A 15,623-nucleotide genomic window follows, 5' to 3' on the forward strand; every position below is an offset into this window, starting at 1 on the left:
GTTTGTGGTGATTTCTCTCCCCCCCCCCCCCCCGTAGATGTCCACTGTTGCATTCTACAATCTGAGAACTCGTCTCAAGGTCTCTTAAAACTACACCGTCCTTAATGCAAGCAGTAGTGTTGCCTCAACAGCAAAGTTCTTCACAAAAATGGAACCAGTTTTATAGTAAATTCCAAGTAGGCTTGGATCATAACCAAGGCCTTTCCTCTGAAATCAGGAAAACATTCAATTCCTATCTTTCCATTCTCTTTGGTCAGTTTTCCCCCTTACAAAAGGAACTAGATTTAGGTTTCATATGTCTTGTTTTTTAATTACTAAATTTTCAGAATAGCATCCTTTCTGTTCTCGCTTCACAATAGCGAATTCCAAAACCATTATGAGGTGAATGCTTTTAGTAAGTCAACCTGAGTGTGCTAAACGGACATGTATTGGCGTTGCACCAAAGTCCCTTGAAATGCACAACAGCAGATTCTAGAAATGGAACCCCGTTTCTCAGTTCTGTGTTCATTCATAGGCAAAACACATGGATTTATTGACCACTTCACTCCTTACATTGCTTCTTTTAGAAGTGGCTTGGGGGGGGGGCAGGGCAGAGATTGTGGGAAGGCTGTTGAAGTGCAAAGGCATGGGACCCAATCCAGCACTCCTGCCAGTATGTTTGTACTGTGCTGACTTACCCTCCGCTCTGCATGTTGTCCCTTTCTCTCATTGTAAGCAACAGTGAGACACACACACACATTGCAAAACTAGCATTATGGCTCCACTCCATCCAGCAAACTGCTTCTGACTACTTTTATGCTTCAAGTGTATGCTATTTTATCTTCTCTGTGCTAGGTTTTGCTAGAACTATCCCTTCTGGAGAGTATGGCAGACAGAGGTTTGCCCACTGTATTTTTATTCGTTCCGGTCACACTTCCCTTGTATCAGAGCATATCACACCCCTACAAGGAACCAGGGGAGGGGGAGGAGGCAGGCTGGTGCAGCCAGTCACTTCATCTGCCCTGCTTGTCCTAGTCGGCCATGTTGTAGGGTTTGCCGAAGACGTTTTGGCATCTGAAGTGAAAAATCCAAGTGGTGAGGTAAATGAAATTATAAACAATGGGGTTGCATCCAATGAAGTCATCCTGCAAGGACTTTTGCAGTGGAACTTCCCCTCCCTCTCATTTCCCCATGTCGCAGTAATAATAATATAATAATTTATTATTTATATCCTGTCCATCCGGCTGGGTTTCCCCAGCCACTCTGGGCAGCTTCCAACAAAATATTAAAAACACTGTAAAACACCAGTCATTAAAAACTTCCCTAAACAGGGCTGCCTTCAGATGTCTTCTAAAAGTCAGGTAGTTGTTTATTTCCTTGACATCTGATGGGAGGGCGTTCCACAGGGCGGGTGCCACTACAGAGAAGGCCCTCTGCCTGGTTCCCTGTAACTTCGCTTCTTGCAGTGAGGGAACTGCCAGCATTGGCAAACCCCCAGAACAGGAGAGAAAAGGGAAGTTCCATTGTGGAAGTCCTTTTGTGAACGGGATGGCGCCACTGGATGCGAAGCAATGTTCTTCATTGGCTCTTACTGGTGTCCAGATCTTCTGCTTTCCTCTAACTCAAGGAAATGGCATTCTCGGACATGTGAACCAAGGTGACTGAAGGACTCTGCATGTCTGAACTGAAGGCGGTAAAAACATTTCGAGAATTCATAGCTGGGTGGGCATGGGTTCCTGATGCATCTCTCCTCTAAACAATTTAAATAGCCAGAGGAGGTTGGGCATAAAGCTGTGTTCTGTAGCAGCTGGTTTGCAATTGCAACACACTCTTGGGTGGATTGGTGGCCTTTTCTGCGTGTTTCCATCTAGGGTGAACAGAAGGGCAGTCTACCTGGGAAGCCAGGCACTTGGCAGGAGTCTGGATGGGCAGGTGTGAGCTGACAAAGAAGCACATACAGACCATTTCCTTTCAGTGTGAATGGTGGTAATTACTCTGAATAGAGCAAGTAATACCCGGACAATGACTAGTGCTAGAGTAACATGCCCATCATCGGCTCTGGACACCGCCCAAAGAGAAAACAAATAGTGTTTTAGCAGGAAGATGGGTTGAAATAAACGGAAGCACTTTAGCATAATCCCCCCCCCCCATGCTCAGATGCATGGCTTGTATCCACCAGGTGTTGTGCATTCAGTAATTTGTGATGGACTGCCCCACTCAGAGGTCTGTGGCTGCAGAGGCTTGAATGTCATGATTTCCCCTAAAAAGGATCAGCATCCCATATTAGCATTATGTCTACAGTGAAGCAGAAGTGTGCCTGATGCAGAATCCAGATGCATAATCATGGGGGCTGGATGGCTGTTAGGGGGCAGGATAAGAATTTTAAAGGCAGTCTCACTTTCATAGAAACGATTAGTAGCTGAACCACAACATTTATAGTTGTAGTGTCTAGTCATGCACTGTCAGCTCCGATTTGCTTAGTATGGACAGCAGGTTTCAGACAGAGCAGTTTTTGCTGCTGTGTTTGTGGTTAGCATATTTGGACCGTGTTGAAGAAGACAGGATGGGGGAAAAGGGAGGAGCAGTCTGCCTGCTCAGAGGTGACAATCTATTTGACATCCAGCTTATTCTCCCTTGAATTGTTTCAGTAACCAGTCTGCCAGGTTTTATTTTTAACCACTATGGGCCCTGCCCTTGGATTGAAGCTTTCTTCATGTTGGTCTTTGTGTGTGTGTCCTTTTTTTCAGACTATCTGCTGAAAGGGAAGGAAAGGGGATTGAACCAAGACAACTATAGAGCAGGGTGGGGAATACGAACTGGCCCAGAAGCACGTAGTCACTTTCTCCCCACAGAGATTTCAGTTCCTACAAATTCTGAAGTCAGTGACAGGCTTTCTTTACAATGCCTTCTGTGGCATGTTGTGCTTAAACGCATTCATGCAAAAAGATGCATGAAACTGCCTGCTGGAGAGGGAAGCATCGGTTTTAGTTCCTTGATGCTGTATTTTTCCACAAATATAATTTCTTCTTCAACCTCAGTTTGACCCTTTGTGTTTGTTGTTTGCCGTTCTCGAGTGTGTTTTATGGACTTGAGCAACTTGCCCAGCAAGTACTGCAAAGAAAATGCATGTAGGAAAGGGAGGGAAACAGACACAACATTTCTAATATGAGGCTCAGTGCACTTTGATCAGTTTGTTAGGAAGGCTAAGCTAGCCAGGCGGTTTGAAGAATGGTGAAATGAGTGTTTTCTTTCAGGTGGTGTGTTTGTAATCCATGTGAGCATAGTGTGCGAGCAGAAGACGTTGCCTGGAAGCATGTTGCAATGCAGTACAGTCGTACCTTGGAAGTCGAACAGAATCCGTTCCAGAAGTGTGCTCAACTTCCAAAACATTCAAAAACCAAATTGCAGCTTCTGCTCAGAAGCCGCGGTAGCCCTGTTGGATGTTTGACTTCCAAAAATAGTTCACAAACTGGAACAGTCACTTCTGGGTTTGCGACATTCAGGAACTAAGCTGCTCGAAAACCAAGGTACCACTGTACATGCTGCTCTCCTCTTACACTATCCATGGCGTGTTTCAGTTTCAGAAGTAACCTAACAATGGACCTCTTGCAGACAGAGAAATTGGCCTGAAACCCAAACTATATGTGTAGTCCAGTAGACAGAGATATGAGACCAAGCTCTAGATCTCAAGGCAGGTGAGAGAGGCAGGCACATAGTCCAAGTGGCAGACTTTGGGCTTTCAAATTTCAGCGGTGCCCCCTGTCTCTCATCTGTTCGAAGTCATAGTTGTGGGGGGCCCTGCAGCCCAGTGGGGGCAAGCTGGTCACGCTCCCCGAAATCCACCTCTGCCCAGAGACCCGCTTGCTCTGGTCCAGGAATGGCACAGACCTGTGTTCCTTGTGCCATTTACAGCACCCATGCCACAGATTAGCTACCAAGCATTATACAGTCACCTCCATTCACAATGTGGCAAGTGATATACACCTGGAGATGGGCACATGGGAATTGTGACATTGGAAAGACCACACCCAGGCCATATAAAATGTACCTCTTAAACATGAGGATGATGATGATGATGAAGACATTGTACAAAGCGACTGAAATGAAAGGCAAAAATACATTTTTGTTAACTCCTTATGCATCCCACACTATCACATGCTTGAGGTGTTTGTGCTGAAACACAATATTTGAAAGGGGGGGAAAGCAACAGTGAACACAGTTTTTTGCTATGGATGCAGCCCTGGTGCCTGAAAGAGCACAGATCTTTTGGTGAAGTCATTCCCATTGCTCAGAAGAATGAACGATCTCAACATTGCCTTAGTCACCAGTGTGTATTCTTCAGAATAGGAAATAAAAAGGACAGGAAACCCCACCTTGTAATTACATGAATGGACATGTGTTACTCAAGAAAACTCACAGATCTGCAGCAGCTCAGGTATTTCATCTCCCACCTCCTTCATGTTTAGCTGCTAGAAACTCCCATGCCTCAGTATTTTTGGATTCTAGACTCTGGTAGCTAAGCCACGTGCAATTACCTAAGAGCATTTATCCATGAAAGAGAAATAATCAAGGGCTGAGCTAAATCCACTTTCCCATGTCCAACTTCTTCCCCTCTTTCAGTCACTGAAAACTTGACTTCCCCGCTTCCCATTTTTGGCATTCTGTCAGCTTTCTGCATTTTGAATGGTGCGTAGGTATGTAACAAAGATAGGATACTCCAGTTGTAAACCCCCATCATGATATCATTCTTCACTGTATGACTCTGTTTCCTGTGCCTTACCTTCTCAGCTGTATCGTTGATGGAAGTAAAGCTGGAAATCACTTTAGGCAGGAAAAATGTTTTTAAAGACTGATCTCAGAGGTGATGTCAATGAAAACTGGGGAGTCTGATAAATTCTAATAAATGCTTCTCTTAGGCTATGCACACACCATACATTTATAATACATTTATAAATCCAAAAAAGATCCAGGGAACTGTAGAATGCCCCTCACAGAGCTACAATTTCCACTACCCTTACAAAATACAGTTCCCAGGATTTATGAGGAAACTGTGTGCTTTAAATGTCTGGTGCATACATTCATATTAAGAAGCACAAAAATATTCAACTGAAAATTATTATTCCTTGCAAATGCCATCATACAAACAGATAACCTGTACTGCTTGAGGGACTTGTCCTGTCCCCCATGCTCTAATTCAGGGGCAAAGAATCTGCTGTTGCTGTCTTCTGACTCCCACCAAACCCTGCCAGCATCAGGGATGATGGAAGCCGGAGTCCAACAACAAGAGCCCCAGGTCCCCCATCCCTCAAAAACATGACACAATGGGTGGAGGGCAACAAGGGATTTACGTATTTCGTGTTTGTATTTTTGTGTTGTGAGCTGCCCTGTGATCTTCAGATGAAGGGCAGTATACACATTTAATTATAATAACAAGGATCTGGTGGCCCTCTGGTTTTCATGCTGGCTCAAGCTAAGATGGGAGCCCAGCAACATCTGCAGGACCAAAGGTTCCCCTCCCTGATTTAATGCAAAGAGGAAAGAGATGCTTCCCTCCCATAACAGCTGTTCCCTCCCCACCCTGCTCTCCAGCACCCTTGAGCAAAGGCCACACTGGGAGGATTCAATGGGGGCTGAAATCCAGCAACATCTGGGGAGACACAGACTCCCTGTCCCTGTTCTTAAAGACCTAGCTTGATTCTAACAGTCTGAGCATTGGCATGTCTAGTTCCATGTTACCTCTCTGGAGCTTTGAGCAGAGATCTTTCCCAGCCCTGCTCCATAAGTGTTTTTCAAATGGAGATGTCAGGAACTGAACCTGGGAGCTTTGACCAGCAATGCATCTGATCTGCCTCCTAAGCTATGGCCTCTCCTCCCCGCAAACAAGCTACTGCTTGCAGATAGAAATCCAAGGGGCGAATGAAGATGGATGCTTTGGAATCTGATGTGTACGATATCAGGCAGTGCTGGAATTCCATCCCTGCTTCTTCTAATAATTCTCTTCCACGGGATGATGCATTTGTGTTACCGGTTTTTGTCATCGTGGTTCATTTCTTTTGATTGTTGGCCATTCTCCTGAGACCTTTCAATCGATCGAGCAGTTCTGTAACAAAGTCCTGAATCAAAATCCATTAAAACAAGGTTTTAATTCATAAAGTTAACTCACCCTCCACCAAATTAAAAGTAGCTGGATCTTTACAACCTCCTGGCATGCTCCTCTTGCAAAGCATTAAGAAGCAGCTAAGCCATAATTAAAAGACCACCCCCCCCCCCGGGCTAAAATAGGGTAAGATTAAGGTTTTCAGACAATCAGGGTAGAGTTTTGTTTAGGGTTGTTGCTGTGGCTGAGAAGTTTTGCTATTATGTTCTTGTATTTTATAGGCCTTTATTAGGAATTACCAGCAGATTGTTTAATTTTATTATAGTTTCATTAGAGTGAGATGTTTTCACTGGCATATTGCTTATATGACTATTTACATTTTGTTATGTCGTGTAATTACTAGTGAATTATCTTATGTAAACTTTGATATTACGAGCTGCCTTGGGTATGGTTTTCCATGGATAAGTGGCATGCAAATAAACAATGGTGCAGTAGCTGTGTAGAAGAGGAAACTTGGTGGGTGTAGCTTCCTTAACTAGCTCAGAACAAACAGCAATTTGAGATTTCTACAGATTCTACAGATTGCCATTTGCTCTGATTCAGAGGCAAAGAGCGAGTTTTCACTGCAAAAGCGCTTAGACACTTTAAGGCACAGATCTTTTCCTAGAAATGCAGCACAAAAAGAAGTCTGGATGAGCCTGGAGTTGACATGACAGACTTGCTGAAACTCCTTCTTTCAAGCTATTAAAGATTCAGGAGCCCTGACCCTCGCTGGACTGAGGCCAGCCTGTTTGACACGGTGGCTTTGGGGCACAAGGAGACAAAACGTCTTCTGCGCCATTACCAATTGCAAAGTTATTTTGTTAAGTAAGTAAATAGCAAGTGCAGGGCCACCAGTCTGGATGGGGATCTTGGCGTGGCCCACATTGCAGTTCCAGTATGGATCTATGTCCCCAGACCCACTTTTTGCATTGGAATAGAAGCTCCCGTTCACACCAATGGAGCTGTTCTTTTAATGCAGATGGTAGGCCTTCCTCCTCTCTGTTACCCTACAAAGCAGTTTTTAGTTCACACCGGTTCTCCAGGTCAAATGAAGACATATAGCGCTGACACCCAGGTCTTGTCTCCTCCCCTCTTCCCCTGCCCCAGGCTGGATCAGGACTGCAGCAGGGGCAAAAGGTTAAAGGCCCTCTCCCACCAGTACCAGGGTTCCAGTCTGGACTGGGGTCCCCATACTTGCTATGCATTTTGTGAAAAGCCATTCATGCAATGGAGATCTTAGCAGACGGGGGAGAAGAATCGCCATGTATTTTTAAAAAACAAGATCAACTACAAGACAGATTCTTCTCCCCCCTATCTGCTAAGATCACCATAAGGGGATTTATTTAAATATAAACCAAATGCCAACCAATTTATAAATATAAATTGAAATCTATTCTTGGGGGACTTCAACCATTCTACCCTGGAGTGCAAGTAGAATGGAGAGACTCGGCTGATCAAGCAAATTAAATGTAAGTTATGCATACCAAAAGCACAGCAATTGAGGTTCTGGACTGTACCACCTCAGACTGCAGGTGGCAACTCTTATGTCTGAATACTCATCTACACGAAAATAGCTCCTGCTTAGAAAATGGGTATGTCAGGAAGAAGCATTCTAGCTTAGCCTATTTCCTGACACTCAGTTTTTTTGGCCTTTTTTTTTTTGTCTGGAGGAACATGTATTTGTTCATTTATTTGTTAAATGCATATCCTGGCCTTCCACCAAACCCTGCTGCAGGTACAATTCAGCCATGTAAGCCTCCACTTGCCCTTTAGTAACTGAAGATTACTGCTGCTATTTTCTAACAGAATGAGAGGGACGCAGTCCTGAAGCTAGATCACATATTGCCCTTCATCCCGCTTGAGTTACACATCTAGAAGCCGCCTTCCATGTGCTTATACCCCGCTAGCTGGACAGGTGGTGACTATTTTGCACACATCCAATTGTACCGAGTGATGGACTTTGTGTGTTACCTCTTGTCATCCTTCAAGCTAGCACCGTTATTGGTGGGTTTCCCTTTCTACCCAGACACATCTGAGTGCTCTCTTATTGTTCACAAGTAAATCATTCACCAACCCTGCTTGTTGTGTAGTCACCTTTGAACAACTTCTACAAGGATTGGTCAAGTTACCATGGAGATCAGCAATGGTGAGTCAAGAAGTTCAACCGCCACTAGTTGTGGAGAAGGAAAATCTTGCCTCCTTCAGCTGTAGCACACAATATAGTTCAGAGTCCTATTTCAATAGATAACCCAATTGATTTCCCTTCCAAACATAATTACAGGGTGGTGGTATGCAAGTAATTTTCTCTGAGTAGACCGATTGAAATGAATGAAAACGAGTGGTGTCCTTTGCATAACAACACAGTCGCCTAGCTCATGTGCAGCTCTCTGCATGAGGGATGGGTGTTAACCTTGAAGGGAAAGTTGATGATAGTGACTCCATGGATGAACCAACGCAGATAGAAGGAAGAGGAATGAATGTCATGAGAACTGCGTAGTTCTCTTAGGGCCAAACTGATGTCTGCCTGATATTAAACCTTATCAAGTTTTCCCTTTCTTAAGTACAGGTGTAGGGGTGTATGTGTGTGATCCTTGCAAGGAAAGTTGAACATCTCTTGTGTGATCAGAGCCAAAATCATCCTCCCCCTCCAGCATCTAATACTAAAGAAAACTTACCATTGCTATCAATGGGAATTTTTTTCCTTAAGCATTTTAGCTGCACAAGGAAGCCAATTTTGGCTCCGATTGCACTGGAGAGGGAAGAAATAAGCCCCCACTAACTTCCCTGTAATAATTTCTTCCCCATATGCTTGTAGTTAAGGAAAATGAGACTTGATACATAGCTGCACCTTAAGAGTAGCATATAGTTTGAACATAGGAAAGCTGCCTTATAGCATGTCAGGCCATTGTCCATCTAGTTCAGCATTGTCTACTCTGGCTGGCCATAGCTCTCCAGGCTTTCACACAGGGGGACATATCCAGACCTATCTGGAGATGGTAGGAACCTGATACCTTCTACCACTGAGCTACAGCCCTTCCTAAGTGAGTTTGGCTCTACTGCATCCAAAACAAATATATTTAGAAGTAGAACTTCCATCTTGGCCACCCACCACATTCAACCCTAGTAGTTTTGTGCTATTTGGAGAAAATAAACTGCACTCCTGTTTATCCAAATTTTGGCATTATCCAAACCTCTTGGTTGAGCCACAAACCATTTGGGATAAAGTAATTTATACCTGTGTAAGTATGGCTGAAAAATGAAAGCATGAGCAATGCACACTAAACATAGCTTCAAAACATCTGTAGAACTGGCTGTTCAGCTGCTCCTAGAGCAGAACACTGTGATATTAAAGCATCACCAGTGCTTTTTCTTCTTCTAGAAAAATAGGTGCCAGTACTCACCATGAAGTTGTTAGAGTAAGTGCCACAATTTTTAACAACAACAAAAAAGGTGCCGGTACTGCGTACACTTGATTACTTCCTAGAAAATTTTTTAAAAAGCACTGACAATTGCCTTGCTCTATGCTCACCTCTGTAGGTCTGGAACATTCCTGGAGAATTTCCTACAAGATAAGATAAAACATTTATGCATGTATTTGAATTATATATCTCTATATATCTTCCTCTACATTTTACCCCCCCGGGGCAAGGAAGCAAAATCTCTTTGGTTGGCAGCCAAAAGAACACAGGAAGCTGCCTTATAGCGAGTCAGATGATTGGTCCAACTAGCTCAGTATAGTCTACCCTGATTGGCAGTTCTCCAGGGTTTCAGGCAGGAGCCTCTCCCAGCCCTAACTGGAAATACTGGGGATTGACCCTGGGACTTTCTGTATGCAAAGCAAATGCTCTTGCACTGAACCATGGCCTTTCGCTTATCTGCAATAGTATACCACACTGGGCCACATGAGCCAATCATCTGACTCTGTATTAGGCAAACTCATATGTTTAAAACTGATGTACTTTATGGACAGTCTCTCAAAACACTCCCAAGTCGGAAATGGCCTGCCTGCTTTGAATCAATCTCAGAATCCAACCACATGCAAAAACGGTACACAGAGCTTGCACCCCATGCCACCCCGCCCTGCAATTCCAGTTACTTAGTTGTGGAGGACTCCGTTTTCAGACACCACATCAAAAAATGGGGCAGATGGCTTTGTCTCATTGAGTCACGCTGTGTTCAACAGCTCACTGAGAACCTCCTTTCATGATGACAAACACGGCAACATTGGAAAAGGCCCCTTTGGTCCCCCACAAACCGTCTAAATAGGCAGTTAAAGGTGCCTCTGTCCAACCTGCAGTTTAGATTTCTGCTCCTCGTTAGAGACGTCAAGAAGATCCTCAATGTCGATTTCTGGCTCTGGAGCGGCTGTGGCTTCTGTCTCCTCCTGCAACTGGAGCAGAATCACCAATGCTCAAATTACACAGGCGCTGCCCTTCATGTTTTGGGGTTGCCCCCTTCTCTATTGCTTTTAGAAGGCACTGGAACCATCATCTCTTTCCTCCCCACCTCAATCTCTAATCAGATGCCACCACCATCCTGCCTGGGCTTCTCCAGCTCCACCATGTCTACCAGTCTGGTTGAAGCTGGCCAACTGGCCCCCGGCCAGGCATAGCTCTGTTTATTCAGGCAGAACCACTCCTGTTACGTCCCCAGGCAGGATCTTTCTTTAGCTAGTGCCTGGCACTCTGTTTGATCAGATACTTGCACCTGCCAGTCAAGAGCCTCCTGCCACGCTCCAACGACTCCAGTGGCCTAACAAGTGTCAATGAGACGTGACTTTAAGCACATTTTTTAAATTGTGAGCTCTTAACTAGCCACACCTTTCTTAGCAGCTGCAGGAAGACCCCAATCTGAATCAGGATTGTAGGGTGAGGGGGTTTCCCTGTGCTGTTTATCCCCTGAAAAAAAAATCTACCCCAACCTCTCATTTCCACCCAGCTGTAATGAATTATTACTATGGATTTGGTGACGATAATAAATACTGTAGCATCTCATATAGGACTGCTACCCAGGTAGGGTGATTCTGTTTCATTCAGGTGTATGTGTGTGCACACTTAATGAGGCACATAACACCTTCAGTTTTTGTTTCTTCATCTGGCCCACCCATTGCTACTCTGAAGGTAAATTTTATATATACATAAATTTGATTGATTGAAGCAAATTTCAAATGGTTGCCTCCTCCATCTTTCCAGGACCTCCGCCAGTGACACATGCACACAGTCATATTTCAGTTCCATATTACACAGACAGGTCAGCAAATGTCTTTCTTGATTACTTAACAACCTCCTTTCAATAAGGTTGAATAATATCCTCACCTTTACCTGCCTTTGAGAAGCAGGGATTAGGCTGCTGGAAAGTAAAGCATCAGCAAAACTGTGTCGGGAAAACAACCTTTGGAATGGAGATAAGAGGGCAGGGCTTTTACATGCTGCCTGTACAGAAACAGGCTTGAAATACTCTTCTCAATGACCCAAATTGTGAAAGATAGCCCACAATTAGTTTGTTTGTTAATACGCTCCCTCAGCCTCCTTCATCCCCTGCAAAGGATCCCAATAAGCTAATTCCACCTCGATTGGCAGAATTGGCAATATTACAGATGCCACATAAGACCCATTCGGCCTTTATAAGAACACAATAGTGTGTCAGCATCTACACTTTGGAACTCCCTGCCAATTGATATCAAGCAGCTATCTTCACTATATTCTTCTTGGCACTTGTTAAAAACATTGTTTAGGCAAGCCTACCCAGATGCTTAGAAATGTTGGTGTGAATTTTAATCTGTTTTAATAGTTTAGCTTTCTGTATATTTAAAAGTATTGTTAAAAAAAATTACAATCAAGTGGTGTATGCATTTCATGAAACAAACAAACTTATTTTAGGTACGATCAAATTATCAAATGGTCTTCCAGACTTAGAAACTTAGTGGTGCTGTTGAGGGACCCTGCTGAGACCTCATTTAGAGTATTATGTTGAGTTTTAAGTTCCATAGTTCAAGAGCTGACAAGATGGAAGAGGACTCTACAAGATTGGGTAAAGATCTCAGGTGTTTCCAGGTGTGGATAATTAATTGGACACAATAATTGCTGTCCTGCTTTAGGCTGCAAGTGGAATAGCAACTCTGTTTTCAGGCTTATTGTCTTTAGGATTCAACATGTACCCAGGTGGGTAGCCCCCCCCCCAAGAAAAACAGCCTCGAATGCTGAGGTGTCATGACCCATGACCTGGGAACCTTGCAGTGCATTGTTCAGATGAAGTTCAGGCTACTCATTAGAGGAAGAACAAACAGTGCCTTACTCAGGGCTAGCAGACACAGTCCTGCCACTATCTTCTGACTTAAAGGGTGAGTCCCCTGCATTACTTCTGTCTCTCAAACCTTGTAGAACCCAGAGACTACAAAATAAGGCAAGGGACCTTTAACCAGCAGACAAGCTCTTCCAGGGCAGTGGAGTCTGCCACACTTTAGGCTTGGTTAGACTAAACAACAGCAAAGGCTATAGCTCCCTGCTGCAACAGCTGCTCTTGTGGCTGTTTTAGAGGGGGGCTTTTTGGAGCTGTCCAAGGTCCTGGATGCTCTCTGCTTGGCTTGTGACTACTAGACAGTGCCTTCAAGTCTCAAGTGTCCATGGGGAGGAAGAGAATTCTCACTTCAGCAAGGGCATGGAGGAAAGGGTTAAATGTCCCCCCCCCCTTTCCTCCACTTGCTGCAGTCTTGATCATAGTTACCTCCCTTTGGTGTGATGTATGGGGAGAGTAGAATAGAAATGGATATAAATGCAATGCTATTTGAGAAGGGAAGGGTTAAAGTAATATATCTGATTCATAGATAGGAGAGATGGATCATAGGGAAGGAAATTGTTAGAGCAATCTATACAATCCATAACTTGCCCAACAACCTAATAAGCAGCCGCCTGATAGGTCATCTACCTCTTGGGAAATTGAGCTTTGGAAAAGGATGGAAGTTGAAGAAGATCATCATGGGAGGATGTTTTGACAACGGCATCATGCAGATTCCCCATAAAAAGTGAGTGAACAGAGGGTAGGTGTTCCACAGAAAATGCCCAGTGTGGAAGTAGCCACAGAAAGTAAATGTGGATTAAATGGTTCAAGGTGAGTTTGGAAATGGAAAACATTTATTCAAGTTCATGCTACAAAACTCATTGGGATGACTATGGACAGATTTCTCAATCTCTCCCAGCTGATCATCTCCACAAAGGGATGTTGTGAAATTAAAATGCCCTTGCAAATTGGGCAGGACACACATGCCATAATCAATTATGCGTAACAAAAATGTCTGCAAATGTGACCTGAGGTTGGCAACATCGACCCTGCTGTGTGGGAATCCTTTGTAGACAAGCACAGTGTCTGGAGACATGCAGTCAAGTTGTGTATCCATAGCAATGACCTGAGGAGGAATGACCACTGGGAGAAGAAAAGCCATGGTGCATCTGCAACAGCACAACTTGACGCCTTCATCTGCCCCCGCTACAACAAAGCATGTCTCTCCCACATTGGTCTCTACAAACCCAACAGGTGCTGTAACTTCCCAACAGTTTGACTTCACACATACACCCAAGGCAAACCCCTTCATTGTACCTGAGACAGACGGATGCCAATCAAAGTCAACCTTCCCCACCCTGATCCACCCTGGATGTTTTAGATTCAGGTTCCCAGCAGCCCCAGCCATCAGGACAATGGTCAGGGGTGATGGGAGGGTACTAAACTGGGGAAGGCTGCCCTGAATAAAAAAGCAAATCCTTTGAGGCCAGTCTAAAATATCCAGAAATTCTGTAAGGTGCCCAGACATGCACCAAACATTTTTAGAGATACTGGAAAATAAAAGGGAAACAGTCACCCATTCTTTCAACTTGCATTCAGGACAACAAACAATGGCTTTTAGTTGCAGGAAGTAGATTTAAATTCAAGATTAGGACAAACTTCCTGATCATGGGAGCATTCCCACAACTGAAAAAGCTACTTAAGGTTTTGAGGCGTCCTGCTTGGAAATTTCCAAGGTAAGAGCAGAAAGGTGTCTGCCAGGAATGCTTTTTGGATATAAGATGTCTTTGCCTCAGGGTGGAGAGTTGGATGAGCTGATCCTTTCCAGGCAGATGCTTTGTGGCTCTACCATTAAGCCCCAGTCTAATCTCACACAGTAATCCATGCAGAATGGGAGTGGGAGAATTTAACAAGTTAATGAGTGTGACAGTGAATCACATTCCTTTATCACCAAAACAGATGTCCATTCCATTCCAAGCCATACATTGTGCTAGAGACAGTCCTGGCATAGGTAAAATTCTTTGGTCTTATGTGTGATGTCTTTATCCAGTCAAATAGTTACTCACCTGGTACTGATACAGCTCTTGCAACTGGGCATCAATCCACTCCTCCAGATCTAGCCATCTCTGAAGATCTTTTCGGTTATACTTGATGGTTAATTTGCCCAGCCTTCTGTGGGATGTTTCCTCTTCTGGTTTCTCTGGAGCATTAAAAGTGACCCGAGGAAGGGAACTTGGGCCCTGGGCTATGCTCACTAACTGTCCCACCTCCTCTGTACTCTCCGGGGACAATGTTCTCTCTTCCAGCATGTTTCTTCCCCCTACCCTGCTCCTCCTCCTTCAAAAAATTGCCATTGATTATTTTCAAAGCGCAGAAGCGCCTGTAGTGTCCCAGAGCAAGTCGCTAGATGAAAGAGAGAGAGAGAGAGAGAGAGAGAGAGAGAGAGAGAGAGAGAGAAGTCGCAGGAGAAGCAATCAATCAGCTGCTCTAGGAAAAAGCTGATTTGGTTTCACTGTTAGTGACACTGACAAAAGCAATGTGGGAGGGAGAGTAGTTGTAATAACATCTGTTGTTAGAAGAGGCTGAGCGATCATAGACCGGGCAGACAGAGTCCATTAATGTTTTATGCAATCCACTTCCTGAGGAGAATGAGCTAAGTGGGGATAATTGAGAGCGAGGAGAGGGAAGGCAGACAATATTAAATTGCATGTTTCTGAAATATGCAAAAAACAGCCACCACACATCTCTCTGATGCATTTCTGATCAATACATTTTGTGCTTTAAATATGCTATATTTCCTTTTAATAGTCTAACTCTAATACCCTTACGGTAAGGAGGCCTCTTTCTGATACAGTATCTATCTATCTATATCTATCTATCTATCTATCTATCTATCTATCTATCTATCTGCTATCTATTGTTGTTGTTGTTGCCACTGCTAGTGTTGTTTTATTAAATTTGTATACCACCATATACCCCCAGGTCTCGGGGCAGTTCACAATACACACACACACACACACACACACACACACACACACAGCTGTGTTGAGTCAATATTGCCATAGAAAAGCAGGATATATATTTTACCCACACACATCTCTTTATTTATTTATTTGTGGCATTTCCTTATAGGAAAAGGTAAAAAGGTAAAGGACCCCTCGATGGTTAAGCCCAGTCAAAGACGACTCTGGAGTTTGGCACTCATCTCACTTTTCAAGCCAAGGGAGCC

At 44.0% G+C, this 15,623-nt stretch overlaps 1 protein-coding gene across 3 annotated transcripts; it reads right to left on the reverse strand.

Moving 5' to 3' along the window:
• Positions 1 to 3,704: 3,704 nt before the first annotated feature.
• On the reverse strand, positions 3,705 to 15,120 carry PPP1R14D (protein phosphatase 1 regulatory inhibitor subunit 14D). 3 transcript variants are annotated; one of them, XR_013983611.1, is made up of 5 exons: positions 14,461 to 15,120; positions 10,410 to 10,508; positions 9,648 to 9,680; positions 7,603 to 7,695; positions 3,705 to 6,092 (listed from the first exon to the last, which is right to left on the reverse strand). XR_013983611.1 is itself a non-coding variant. In XM_080997771.1 (4 exons), the coding sequence occupies exons 1-4, from the start codon at positions 14,701 to 14,703 to the stop codon at positions 6,062 to 6,064; spliced, it is 393 nt and encodes a 130-aa protein (XP_080853897.1). In that variant the 5' UTR covers positions 14,704 to 15,120; the 3' UTR covers positions 3,705 to 6,061. The 3 variants fall into 3 exon arrangements, 2 of the variants coding, with proteins under 2 accessions (XP_080853897.1, XP_080853896.1); XM_080997771.1 differs by lacking the exon at positions 7,603 to 7,695 and having other exon boundaries at positions 3,705 to 6,079; XM_080997770.1 differs by lacking the exon at positions 7,603 to 7,695.
• Between the last annotated feature and the right edge of the window lie 503 nt (positions 15,121 to 15,623).

The sequence above is a fragment of the Podarcis pityusensis genome, assembly GCF_964106645.2.
Source record: "Podarcis pityusensis genome assembly, chromosome: 1".
Lineage (NCBI taxonomy): Eukaryota > Metazoa > Chordata > Lepidosauria > Squamata > Lacertidae > Podarcis > Podarcis pityusensis.

Bases quoted from the DNA above. Each gene is read 5' to 3' on its own strand.
- PPP1R14D (XM_080997770.1), bottom strand. From the start codon at position 14,703: ATGCTGGAAGAGAGAACATTGTCCCCGGAGAGTACAGAGGAGGTGGGA. The intron at 9,681-10,409 runs GTTGGACAGAGG...CTTATCTTGTAG, and splicing joins AGCAGAAATCTAAACTGCAG to GAAATTCTCCAGGAATGTTC. The intron at 6,093-9,647 runs GTGAGCATAGAG...ATTTTGATTCAG, and splicing joins AATGTTCCAGACCTACAGAG to GACTTTGTTACAGAACTGCT.